Source organism: Bos grunniens, chromosome 4, assembly GCF_055505025.1.
Source record: "Bos grunniens cultivar Pamir isolate PY7600 chromosome 4, Bosgru_T2T1.0, whole genome shotgun sequence".
NCBI classification, from domain to species: domain Eukaryota; kingdom Metazoa; phylum Chordata; class Mammalia; order Artiodactyla; family Bovidae; genus Bos; species Bos grunniens.
In genome coordinates, this window is record NC_141168.1 from 37,703,283 (window position 1) to 37,716,915 (window position 13,633).

General features: G+C 40.1%; 1 protein-coding gene and 3 long non-coding RNA genes across 4 annotated transcripts in view; 2 read left to right on the forward strand and 2 right to left on the reverse strand.

Annotated features, from left to right (window-relative positions):
* The window catches only part of LOC147373945 (immunoglobulin lambda-1 light chain-like), a 29,077-nt gene extending 26,676 nt beyond the window's left edge, over positions 1-2,401 (reverse strand). Inside the window, exons 1-2 of the mRNA XM_086398399.1 lie at positions 2,194-2,401; positions 1,767-2,083 (exon numbers count right to left, since the gene is read on the reverse strand). Coding sequence (XP_086254525.1) covers positions 1,767-2,083; positions 2,194-2,401 — 525 coding nt within the window. The remainder of the gene's footprint in view (positions 1-1,766; positions 2,084-2,193) is intronic.
* Positions 1,748-5,839, forward strand: LOC147373947 (uncharacterized). The gene is made up of 2 exons (XR_015163168.1): positions 1,748-1,833; positions 2,039-5,839. It is a non-coding gene; the product is annotated as an uncharacterized LOC147373947 (long non-coding RNA).
* A 5,953-nt stretch (positions 5,840-11,792) lies between these two features.
* On the reverse strand, positions 11,793-12,290 carry LOC147373948 (uncharacterized). Its single transcript, XR_015163166.1, has 2 exons — positions 12,165-12,290; positions 11,793-12,057 (listed from the first exon to the last, which is right to left on the reverse strand). It is a non-coding gene; the product is annotated as an uncharacterized LOC147373948 (long non-coding RNA).
* Positions 12,017-12,803, forward strand: LOC147373949 (uncharacterized). Its single transcript, XR_015163171.1, has 2 exons — positions 12,017-12,282; positions 12,697-12,803. It is a non-coding gene; the product is annotated as an uncharacterized LOC147373949 (long non-coding RNA).
* Positions 12,804-13,633: the final 830 nt, after the last annotated feature.

A 13,633-nucleotide genomic window follows, 5' to 3' on the forward strand; every position in this document is an offset into this window, starting at 1 on the left:
AATTTTCTGAAGGGTATCAAACTCAGGGACACCACCAGTCTTTTTAAAAACTGTTATCTGCTAGCGGCTGCCAGCTGCGACCTTATGGTCTTGGGGGTCACCTTTTATATCTTGCTGGCTCCAGTCTTACTCATTAACACAACAAACTATGGCTTATAAATCTGTGTCACCTGGGCTGTTGCCTTCAGTTTAACTCAAGTAAAAAAATTTTTGTATTCTTGTTAAAGATTGCTTATGGATTATTTGCATCAGCAGGCTGTTGTGTCCCTTTACTAAAGGCTGCAGCTCCTATCAGGTGACCTCTCAATACCAACACCCTGCCGGTCACGTAGCAGTTCCATGTCCCTTCAGGTCTAAAGGGAGAGTGGCTTCGTGCTGCCCTGGCAAAGCTGAAGGGTGGGGGCAGAAACTAGATGGCATGCAAAACTGAAAATATTTCCTTCACAGAAAATGTCTGACAACTCCTGTTTTGGAACAATTAAAAAGAACGTTTACATTCATTTATTATACTTGTAGTGCATATCATGTGTTTCTGCAAATTTGAATTTTGACCTATAATGTATGTTTTATGCCTAAATAGCTTACTTTAACATCTCTCATAGAATAGGTTGGCTGGCAATGGATTTCCTCAATTTTGTTTTGTCTGAGAATTCTTCATTTCTCCTGTACTTTTGAAGTATATTTTTACTGAGATGTCCATTTTCTCTTCCATCGTTTTCAAGATTTTATTCCATTGTCTTTTTGAGACTTCCCTGGTGGTCCAGTGCTTAAGACTTATGCTCCCCATGCAGGGAGCCCGGGTTTGATCCCTTGTCAGGGAACTAGATCCTACATACCACAACTAGATCCTAAGACCCAGTGCAGCCAAATAAATAAATATTTTAATAGATTTTAATTCATTGTTTTCTTGTTTGCATGCTTAATGAAGTGAGTCTACTATTTTTTTCCCATCCAGCTGCAGGCCTCCACCCCCATTCATTTAACTGTTGACCACAAAGAAAATCACATCTCCACACTTCTGTTTCATCAGTTACAAAATGTGACTCATGACAGCACCAATGTCAATGGATTATCTCAAACATGAGAACAATTTACCTAATTAGAACAATGTCAGAAAGAGTAGCAACTGAATGCATAGCCAATGTGAGGCTTAGCAGATTCACTGCAGAATCCTGGGGAAAAGGATCCTGACTGGAGTGTCTACCTTGTTCTGGGATCATCTAATGGCTCTGGGGGGTCAGAGGCCTGTGCAAAAGGAACTGTGATGGTCAGGCTGTAATACAAACCCTGAGTGCATAGTCAACAGTCACCCCATTCATGGAAGAAAGGGAAAAGAGCCTCATCTCGCTTTCACCACAGTCTGCAGGGAATAACCAGACCCTGAACTTCTTCAGGATGGCCTGAAAGAGTTGAAGGGACATGGGATTTAGGGTCTAAAAAGTCATTTTATTCTGCTACATCTTAAATTACTAGTATTGATATGGAAAACATGAACATTACATTGCATCTGTGTTGTGATGCTGATGTAAGATGCAATAAATATCAATATTTCTGGCACAGGGTGATTTCCTCTTTGAGACTGAGCCATGTAACTTGCAAATAACCTCTGGATAGTTAAAAAAAAATCATACAAGACTCACTTTCCTTAGTGGGAGGCTTAGGCAGGGCTCCCAGCTGTGCAACGCCTGTGGCTGCCTGTGTTGAGGATGTGGTGAGCACAGATCTGGTGATGGTTCTTATGTGTGTTATCCAAGAAACTCCCACACTGTGGGCAACCAGCCGGCACAGTAGTATGTGGCCTCATCTTCTTTCTCTAAGAAACTTATTTTCAAGGTAGAAGTGGAAGAGGGTTTATCTTTTCTGGCCTCAAGCTTGTTTTTCTTCCCTCCTAAGTGGTTTAGCGCAGGGGCATCTAAGACAAAAAGTAGCTGTTCTAAACCTTGATCTGGTTTTTGCCGGTACCAGTGGATGTAATCTTTGCTAAAGTCCTTAGAGAACACCTTGCAAGACATAATTATACTCTTTTCTCTTGTTCCAGTAACTGATACTTCAGTTTGCACCAAAGTTAATTGCCCAAGGCCAACTGCAAGCAAAGAAGAGAAATTCCCATAAACAAAAGACATGTGAAGAGGCAACAAGAAAGACCTTCTTCAGTCTCTCCTGTAGACTGAAATGACTGAGAAAGCAACTCACAAGACCAGAGGGAGGAGAAGAGGACCGCTTCCAGGAATGCCATCTCGTCACCAGACTGACTCCCAGGGAGGAGGTAAAAAAGGCAAGGTCTGTTGGAAGGAAGTCTCAGGCCAGTGGCAGGGGAGTGGGCCTGGATCTTGTGTCCCAGAGGAAGAGGTGGATCTGGTGGTATGGTTGTCTGGGGTTCTTCATAATCTGCAACAGACATGAGCAGCTGTGGTTTCACGGGGGTTTCCTGCCCCTAAGTCCTGGGCAGACGGTTTAAGAGAAGGATGATGATCCGGACAGACAACCCAGAGATAAATGCATATACTTGAGAGTGGGGCTACTCTCATAGCTGCTCAGCTCATCTCCCTGAAATTCCTGTAGTAATGTTGCTGCAGAAATAGAAAGACATCCCTGCTGTGTTCTTTCTCTATGTCTGTCTTTCTGTAAATGGTTGGTGATCCAGGACTTGTGTATAAAACCTGACCTTTATTTTTCTGTAACGCTACAGAAAACCATCAGACTTTAGAACATCTTCTTGACATAATTTAATATGCTACAGACACAAGCACTGGAATATTTTTGAGTTTTTTTCTAATTAATTGAGATGTCACCATGCAAATTACCATCCAGAGAAATTACACTTTGTTTACAATCTGGGTGCCTTCAAAAAGGGACTACATTGCAATTCCTTGTGGATCTTTAAGACAGAGCAGTCTGTGGAAATCAGCTTCTACTCAACCTGGACCTGAGAACAGTTTCATGAGCATTATGTCACACGCAGGAGTATTTTAAAAGCAATGTTCTGTTAAATATGCAGTGATAACCTTTAAAATTAATATGGCATCTAATATGTATTGAGGACTTTCTAGTCATCAGGCATGGTTCTAAATGTTCTCATATTATTTTATTTAATCTTCTTCACTATCCTGGGAGGTAGCTGTTATGAATATCTCCATTTGACAAAGGACAACAGTGGCAAACAGACTCATTTAAAGACATGGAGCTGGTAAATGTGGGAACTCCTATAAGCAACCATTATTTATTAAAGGAAATGGGTAAAATAAGACGTAAAGAGGAAAAAAAGCACAGATCATTTACTTTGAAAATTTCTCTGCATTTTTATGGCTAGCGATCAGATTGATGGGTATTATTTATACATTTAGGTGGAATTTGCATTTTTAGCTCTATATTCTCGTTTGGTTATCTTCTGATTGTAAGCAGCACAGCTTTTTACATATAATTTTATTTATTTATTTATTTTTGGCTCTGCTGTGTCTTCATTGCTGCTCAGGCTTTTCTCTAGTTGCTGAGAGCGGGGGCCACGCTCTAGTTGGGGCGTGTGGACTTCTCATTGTGGTGGCTTCTTCTGTTGCAGACCTCGGGCTCTAGGGAGCATGGGCTTCAGTAGTTGTGGCTTTCAGGCTCTAGAGCACAAGCTCAGTATTTGTGGCAAACGGGCTTTGTTGCTCCATGGCATGTGGGATCTTCCCAGATCAGCAAAGGAACCCTGCATTGGCAGGTGGATTCTTTACCACCTAGGCACCAGGGAAAGACCCAGCAACATAGTTTTAAATAATCTATGTGATATTATTTTTAACTATTAATAGTTATTTTTAATGACTAAAGAAAATTAAACAATTTACAATACCACTTACCCCATCTGCCATGGGCTGAATTATTTAAGCTTCTTTTGCCTCACTTTCCACAGGTGCACCTTGCCTGCATACATATCTTTTTTTTTTTTAATTTCCTAACTTTAAATTTGTTTGTTTATTTATATTTTTGGCCACACAGGCTCTGTAGTTGCCCCACAGCATGTGGAATCTCAGATGCCTGACCAAAAATCAATCCCTTGTTCCCTGCATTGGAAGGTGGATTCTTAACTACTGAAAACTTTGTTTTCAACGGCTGCATAGTTTTCTATCGTTTGAACACAATGTAAATCTTTCCCTGTTATTCACCGTTTATCCTGACATGTAAGAAGCTGCTGGAGAATTCTCCTCTAAGATCTGATACAGAGGGCCGTACTATGGACATCCCATTACTGCTTTATGGGGTGCTTTTAATTACTCAATGAGCCATCATGTGAAGAAGGGAGCAGAAGTAAGTTGACAAGCTTGTCTTCGAGTTCCTGTCTCAAAAGGGCTTATGTTCTCAGCCCATTTGTTTCTCTCAGGTCTGGGTCTCTACCTTAGCTTGTGTTCGAAGTTTAGGTAAACAACAGTGCCCTATTTAGTTTCAAGAAATCAACTGTAGCCTGCACTGAGTGTATCCGATCGATAGAAATTAACTGGACAGGCAATCACAGAAGATTACCTGCATCAGAGGTAGAAGGAGAAAGGCTGACAGTCTGATTCTATGTCAGTCTTTCCTGTGAGTCCTCCCTTTTTTTCTTTCAAAGGCCTCCCTGAATTAGAAAGGGAACTGGAGTCTTAAGTAGAGGGGGTCATGGGGATGACTATGTCGCCGTGACCTTGGAAATTATCGAATAAATAAGGGAATACTCATGGCATAGATGCAAAGTGATATCCACGGGGTGCCTGGTATATGCTGTATAAGAAGTGTGGATTGCAAAGTAGTTCTCCTTTGTTTCACAATGATTTGAAAGGTGGCATCACAAAACAATAGAATTTTTATTGTTTTCAAATACTTTGGAAAATAAATTGATAACTTACTGGCATTTCATGTATTCTTTGAAGACTGCTAATGATTCAAATGCTGCTCACAAGATTCAGCATAAAATAGTAAATTGTGCCAGTGAATGTTCCACAAAGGTGAGTTTTGTTTTCTCCATGGAGGTAGGAATGACACATGGCACTTCTTTTTATCCCCTTAGAATGAGGAGGACAGACTCCAGAGCTACATACCCTGGATCCAACCCTATTCTGCCAAGTACCAGCTGTGTGACTTGAACAAGTCCCTGAGACACATAGGGTCTCATTTTCCTAATGAGTCAATGGGCTTTATACTAATAACAGAAGTCTCACGGGTTGTTATGAGAGTTAAGGGGCTTCTGCAACAAAAGAAACCACCACAAGAAGTCCGCACGCCAGAACTAGAGAGTAGCCCCTTCATCTACCCCAGTATCCTAGTTCACTTAAAGAATTGCAATTTTTAAACATTTCAGTGTGATCTCATAGTCCAGATCATCAACATGGACATCTTGTCTTAGGCTAATCATTACAGTTAAATTCTCTACACTTTCATTTTAGTTGTGAAACAGACTAATTACACTTACACTTACAGCATTTCTGTCTTAAGTATATGTCGTAATAATGGCACATGGTAATACCCTCTTTCAACCTGAAGCTTGCCCACATACAGAAGTCTCTGGATTGGGAGATGATGAATGGTAGCACAGCCTGTGTTCCCTCAGACAAGATTTCAATTCATAGAAATACAGTGTTCAAAAAAAAAAAAAAAAAAGCTTTGGAAGCACAGCTTTTGGGGTCCTCTGGAAGATCATGTGCAAGCGTGATCCAAGATGACTTCCTAGAAAGCTCAGGAAGTGCTGCAGATGAGGTGAGGTTGAGGCAGGGAGCCCAGATGGGGAACTGGTGTTTGGTTGCTGCTGGTGGGAAGGATGTGGGTGGGCACAGACCCAGGGAGGGGATCTTGTGTGGGTTATCTCCACAGTTATAGTACTGAGAGTCCCAGCCAGCACAGTAGTAAATGCCCACATCTTCTTTTTCTACAAAATTTACTGTAAGGGTCGAAGTGAACATTCGAGCATCTTTTCTTGCCTCAATTTTGTTCTTCCCATCTACTTGTTTTCGAGCTGCAGTTGTGATTGAGGTCACATAAACCAGATGCTCCAAAACCTGATTCAATTTCTGCCGGTACCAGTGAACAGTGTCTGATTCAAAATTTGTGCTCTCTATCTTGCAATGTATGTCAATACTTTTCTTTGCTTCTGTGGAAAGGGAGATCTGGGCCTGCTCCACTTTTGATAACCCATGTCCAACTGTAAATAAAAGAAGAGAATTTCTAATGAACATCTGATAGTGTAAAAAATATCCAAGAATCCTTTGCTCATTCTTCTAAAGTGAAATGGTCAGGGAGTGACTCACAAGTCCAGAAGGAGAAAAATGTGAATGCTTCCAATGGTGACATCCTGTCTGCTGGGCTGTGTGCTCAAAGAGAAGGCAGGAAGGTAGAGACCTGGTGGCTAGATGCCTCAAATCATGGAAGGGCGTGGCCTGAACCAAGAAGGGGAAGAAAGTGGATGGTCTAGCGGGTCCTTGGGCTCATTGGACCTGAGTCTCCTGTTTCCTCTGGTTTTCCCACTGGCCCTGCGGATCTCAAAAATGAAGCTAGTGGTCACTGGAAGGTTATTTGGCATGAATGTGAAGGAACCATGGAGGAATCTTGATTTCTGTAGAATGAAAATGATTTCTATTTGCCCAGGAGGTAGTTTATGAACACTTTTTCTTAGCATAGTATTTTCAAATATTGCATATTTAATAAACATTGACTTTTATGGTAGCAAATATTTAACGAGCATTTTCTATTTGTTAGGCTATTTTTCTAAATGTTTTTCATCTTACAGCCATCCCATGATATTGATATTGATGTTGGTAGTTCTGATTTAATAGATCAGGAAAATGGGGTTTTTCTCAGGAAAAACGTGGAGTGACATGACTCAACAAAAGTCACCCAGCTCTTAAGTGGGACATGCTGGGAAAGATGCTTATTGAGGAGATTCAGACAAATAGGATAAAAGTGAAAATAAAAATGCCTGTGATCATACTACCAAGACTAACAAGCCTTATCATACAGTGTCTTAATTTCTAGATTTCTTCCTTGAAAATATATGGATATCAATACAATATTATGGATTATAAATATATTTATAAGCCACTCTATGTCTTTTGATTGGTTCATTTATTCTATTTACATTTAAAGTAATTATAGAGGGAAATTCCCTGGTGATCCAGTGGCTAAGACTCCTCATTTCCAATGTAGGGAGCCTGGGTTTGATCCCTAGATAGAGAACTAGATCCCACATCCTGCAACTAAGACTCAGCACAGCCAAATAAATACAGAGTAAAATAAACAAAGTAATTATTGATATGTATGTATTTCTTGCCTTTTCATTAATTTTTTTGTGGAGTTTTCCAAAGTTTCATTTTTGATCTTTGCTTCTCCTTTTGCTGTCTTCCTTGTCATTTAATTATTGTCTTTAGTGTTGTTTAAGTTTCTTTCTCTTTTGTGTGTGTCTATTACAGATGTTTGGTTTGTGGCTACCATGAGGTTTATATGTAGAAATCTATATAGAGGATGTTTTAAGCTGCTTATCTCTTCAGCTCAAACACATTTAAACAATCTTTCCTTTTTACTCCACACCCTCATGTTTACTGTTTTTTTAACCTGTTTTGTGTCTTTTTCTTTTTCATTTCCTTAATTGCTTATTGTGGATATAGATGATTTTACTACTTACATCTTTTAACCTTCCTAACAGCTTTATATGTGCTTGATGTACCACTTTTACTGTATATTTGCATTTATCAAAGAGATTCTTCCTTTCTTATGCATATTTCTAGTTGTGGACTTTTCTTTGCTACTTAGAGAAGTTCCTGTATCATCTCTTGTAAAGCTGGTTTGGTGGGGATGAATTATTTTATCATTTTCTTGTCTCTAAAACTTTTGATATCTCCATCATATCTGAAGGAAAGCTTTCCTGGTGAGAGTATTCCTGGTTGTTAGGTTTTCCCCTTTCATTATTTAAATATGTACTCTCTTCTTGGCTGCAGATTTTCTCCTGAAAAGTCGGTTGAGAGCCTTATGTGTCCAGACACTAATAAGCAAGAGGCAGGATTCCACAGTGACACTTGCCAGGACCAGTGTCCCTGTGGTAGAGCTAGTTTTCCAAAATGGCTGCTGCCAGAATCTATGCCCTGTGGGTGAGCCCCAGTTGCCTCCTGCCTCTCCAGGAAGCTCACCAACATCAGCAGGTGAATCTCACCCAGGCTCCTTTCATATCAGTGTGCTGCCCTGTGAGATTTTGTGTGCAACCTGTGTGAGTGGAGTGTCAGTATCCCACAGACATCTGACTCTCCCAAAAGTAAGCCTTGCCTGCCTTCAAAGCCAAATGTTATAGGGTCTGGTCATTCTAGTACAGGACCCCCAGGCTGGGGTGCCCTATGTGAGACCTAGTACCTGTGTTTCTTGGGGAGAAACTCTGTGATTGTTGTTTTCCTCCTGTTTGTGGGTCATTTATCCTGGGACTTCTCTGGTGGCTCAGATCGTAAAGCATCTGCCTATAATGCGGGAGACCTGGGTTCAATTCCTGGGTCTGGAAGATCCCCTGGAAAAGGAAATGGCAATCCACTCCAGCACTCTTGCCTGGAAAATCCCATGGATGGAGAAGCCTGATAGGCTATAGTCCATGGGGTCGCAAAGAGTCGGACACGACTGAGCGACTTCACTTCACTTCACTTCACTTAGCCTGGCTTATGAGTCTTGTTTATACTGTTCCTTAGCCCCCTTCTACCCATCTTGTTGTAGTTCCTTCTTTGTATCTTTATTTGTAGAAGATCTTTTTTGCTAGTCTTTGGGTCTTTCTCATCAGCAGTTTCTCTGTAAATAGGTGTAATATAGGTGTGCCCATGGGAGGAGATGAGCTCAGGTTCTTCTTAGTCTGCCATCTTCTTTGATCATTCTTTTCATCCGGACTCATTTTGTCTTTCCTTTGGGCCAAGAAACTTCATAGAGTCAGTTTATTTAAAACTCTCTTTCTTAAATTAGTATGAAAGTGAAATTGTTAGTCATTCAGTTGTTTCTGACTCTTTGCTTTCTCCTGGACTGTAGCCTGCCAGGCTCCTCTGTCCATGGAATTCTGTAGGCAAGAATATTGGAGTAGGTAGCCATTCCATTCTCCAAGTGGTCTTCCTGATCCAGGGATCGAACCTGAGTCTCCTGCAGTACAGGCAGATTCTTTACAATATGAGCCACCAGGGAAACCCAAACTGGTAGAGATGATCTTATTTACAAAGCATAAATAGAGACACAAAAGTAAAGAACAAATGCATGGCCATCTAGGGGGAAAGGGAGATGAATTTGGAGATTGAGATTGACACTTACACTATTGAGATTATGTATAAAACAGATAAATAATGAGAACCCTATTTAGCAGAGGAAACTCAGTGCTCTATGGTGGCCGAAAAGGGGAAGGACATCCCAAAAGGAGGATATATATGGATAGGTATGTTTGATTCACTTTGCTGTATAGCCAAAACTAGCACAACATTGTTAATCAACTATACTAAAATACAAATTTTAAAACATATATAGGAGCCTGTGGTGGTGGTTCAGTCACTTAGTCATGTCTGACATTTTGTGACCTCATGGACTGTGGCCCACCAGGCTCCTCTGTCCATGCAATTTTTCCGGGCAAGAATACTGGAGAGGGTTGTCACTCCCTTCTCCAGGGGAATCTTTCTGACCCAGGTATTGAACCCCTGTCTCAATGCATTTCAGACAGTCTCCTGCCTGGCAGGCAGAGTCTTTAATGACTGAGCCACCAGGGAAACCTATAGGGGATGGGTAGATTATTTTTGTCTGTAATAAGCAACAGTTTCTCCACTAAAAAAACTGTCATGGTGATAAGCAGTATAGGTCAGGATGTAATCAAAATATAAGAACACCAGAAATGGGAGAGGAAAGGCTGAAGGCTCATATATCCATATTCTTGCAAGAAACCTGCTACAGATACTACTATTAGAAATAGAAAATAAGAAATTTGTATTGTTTTACATTGAAAAGCCAATAGATAATTTATTGAGATTTTACTTATTCTGAGAAGATACCTACTATTCCAATCCTGGGCACATGCTTTAGCACCTAATAGTAACATGAGTCAGTTAGTGTTCTATGATGCTCAGTACAACCTTGATTGTGGCACTGGGAACAATGGATCCATCCTTTCACTGTCCTTCAATTTGTTATTGCTGTTTAGTCGCTAAATCTTGTGCAATTTATGACCCCATGGACTATAGCCCACCAGACTTTTCTGTCTATGGGATTTCCCAGGCAAGACTATTAGAGTGAGTTGCCATTCCCTTCTCCGGGGAATTTTCCTGACACGGATCAAAACTGAGTCTCCTGCTTGGCAAGCAGATTCTTTACCACTGAGCCACCAGGGAAGCCTGGTCCTTCAGTTAAGAAGTGGTTTCATGTATTAATCAAGAGGAGCTAGATTATCTGGGTCCCTTTCCTGCTCTGTCGACTAGCCATGGACCAGCTGTGTGGTTTGGAGGAGTGATTGAACCACCCGGTACTTTATTTGCCTTGTGAGTCAAATATATTTCATGATAAGAGAAAACATCTTACAGATAATGCAGTTTAAAGGAGCTAATATACGCAAGGCATTGAGAACACTTATAGGGAATTCATTCAGACACACCAATGTTAGTTCTTCTGGTCTTGGCAGGCATTCTCTCTTCTTTTCTGGGTGGGGGGGCACATTTTAACCCTTTAGATTCTCACTCTGGTCCTCAGATTTTCTTCTGTTCCATTTTCATGGGCTTTTCCTCTCTTTGTCTTTTAGCCAGTGCCATCTTGGACTCCTTTTTCTTAGTCTAACTACCTAACAACCCTATGATGGATCCTTGTTCCCCAACCAGGGATCAAAACTGTGCCCCTTCAGTGGAAGCATGAAGTCCTAACCACATGATCAACAGGGAAGTCCCACTTTATCTTTTTTTCACAAGCAGAATCTGAGTAACCAAGGATGATGAACTCATCTAAGCATCCCAGTGACACAGAGTTCTATTCTGATGATATCATGCTGGCAGAATCCTTTTACCCATACCTCTCAAAAAGAGGGCACTTGTTTCATCCCTAATTTATCCTTAATAGTCTAATGTTCACTTGAAGAATTGCAATCTCATCCAGGCTGACACATAACATTGAGCAGAGTTCCATGTGTCTAAGAATAATCTTAAAGACTTAAAGGTAATGTGAAGGATGTATCTACTAAAAATATTAACATTTCCCTAGATGTTCTAATAATTAAAATCTTAATGACATTGTTATTGACTCTAAAAAAAAAAAAAGAATGGCAATCCTTAAACTTTTCAGTGTGATCTCACAGTCCAGTTCAAAGCATGGATTTCTTTTCTTTGGTGATTGTTAGGATTAAATTTTCTAGGTGTTTATTTCTTTATTTGTAGAATGAACCAATAATAGTTGTACAGCAGCCTTGTCGTCTTGAGTATGTATCATAATAAAGGAATATGGTAATGCCCTTTCTAAACCTTCCCACATACAGAAGTCTCTGGATGGGAGATGATGAATGCTGGCACAGTCTGTGTGCCCCCAGTCCTTGGAATTCCCAAGAATTCTATTCACTGGGATACAGTGTCAAATAAAGCCTGAAGGTCAAGGGCAAGTGTGATCCAAGGTGACTTCCTGGAAAGCTCAAGAAGTGCTGCAGATGAGGTGGGGCTGAGGTGGGAAGCCCAGGTGTGGAACTGATTGCTGTTAGTGGGAAGGATGTGGGTGGGCACAGACCCAGGGAGGGGATCTTGTATGGGTTATCTCCACAGTTATAGTACCGTGAGCTCCAGCCAGCACAGTAGTAAATGCCCACATCTTCTTTTTCTATGAAATTTACCGTAAGGGTCGAAGTGAACATTTGAGCATCTTTTCTTGCCTCAATTTTGTTCTTCCCATCTACTTGATTTCGAGCTGCAGTTGTGGTTGAGGTCACATAAATCAGATGCTCCAAAGCCTGATTCTTTTTCTGCCAGTACCAGTAAACAGTTTCTGATTCAAAATTTGTGCTCTCTATCTTGCAACGTATGTTAATACTTTTCTTTACTTCTGTGGAAAGGGAGATCTGGGCCTGCTCCACTTTTGATAATCCAAGTCCAGCTGCAAGTAAAAGAAGAGAATTTCTAATGAACATCTGATAATGTAAGAAATATCCAAGAATTTCTTTGCTCATTCATCTAAAGTGAAATGACCAGGGAGTGACTCACAAGCCCAGAAGGATAAAAATGTGAATGCTTCCAGTGGTGACATCCTGTCCGCTGGGCTGTGTGCTCAAAGTGAAGGCAGGAAAGTGGGGACCTGGTGGCTGGACGCCCCAAGTCAGTGGTAAGAGGGCATGGCTGAATAGGGGGAGGAGAAGGAAGTAGCCAGACTAATGTGTTCTTGGGCTGTTAGTTTTGGTTGCAGGCTCCTCAGGCCTGAGTCTCCTGTGTCCTCTGGTCCTTCATTGGCTCTGCTGATCTCAAGATAAAACTAATGATTCCTGGAGGATTATTTGATATGACTGTGAGGGAGCCATGGAGGAATCTTGATTTCTGTAGAATGAAAATGGTTTCTGTTTTCCCAGGAGCTAGTATTTTCCTCAGCTTAGTATTTTCAAATGTTATGTGTTTAATAAACATTGACTTTTATGGTAGCAAATATTTAATGAGCTTTGTCTATCTGTTAGGCTATTTCTCTAAATGTTTTTCTTCTCACAGCAATCACACAATATTGATATTGGTAATTCTGATTTTGTAGATCAGGAAAATGAGGTTCAGAGGACCGATGTTACTCAACAAAAGTCACCCAGCTCTTAAGTGGGATGTGCTGGGAAAGATGTTCATTGAAAAAGTTCAGAGAAACAGGTAAAGATGAAAATAAAAATGCCTGTGATCAATATAGTTGATTCACTTCATTGAATCACTGTTTCTTACCTGTTTTGTGTTAGCTTCTGCTCATGCATCAATAAAATAATTAAAGATACCTGTGATCGTTTTACCAAGACCAACAACTGCTATCATTATGATGTCTTAACTTCTAGATTTCTCCCTTGAAATATATAGATATTAACTTGATATTATGAATTATAAATATATTTAAAAGCCACTCTATGTCTTATGATTGGAGCATTTATTCTATTTACATTTGAAGTAATTATTGATACATATGTACTTATTGCCTTTTCTTTAATAATTGTTTTATAAAGTTACTCAATGGTTCATTTTTGTTCTTGCCTTCTTCTTTTGCTGTCTTCCTTTTGAATGTATTAATGTCTTTAGTGTTGTGTTTGGATTCCTTTCTCTTTCATGTATTATCTTTTATAGATGTTTGGTTTGTGGCTACCATGAGTTTATATGTAGTAGTCTATATAGAGAATATTTTAAATTGTTTGTCTCTTATATCAAACCCATTTTAACAACCTTTCATTTTTACTCCACACCCCCATGTTTACTGTTTCTTACCTGTTTTGTGTCCTTTTCTTTTGCATTTCTTCTTCTTCTTGTGAATGTAGACAATTTCACTGCTTTTCACTGTCTTAACCTTCTTCACAGCTTTATGGGTGCTTGACTTATCACTTTTACTGTATTATTTGCCTTTATCAATGAGATTCTTCCTTTTTTATTTTCATATTTCTAGTTGTGGCCTTTTCTTTTCTATGTAGAGATATTTCTGTATTATTTTTTTTTAAAGTTGA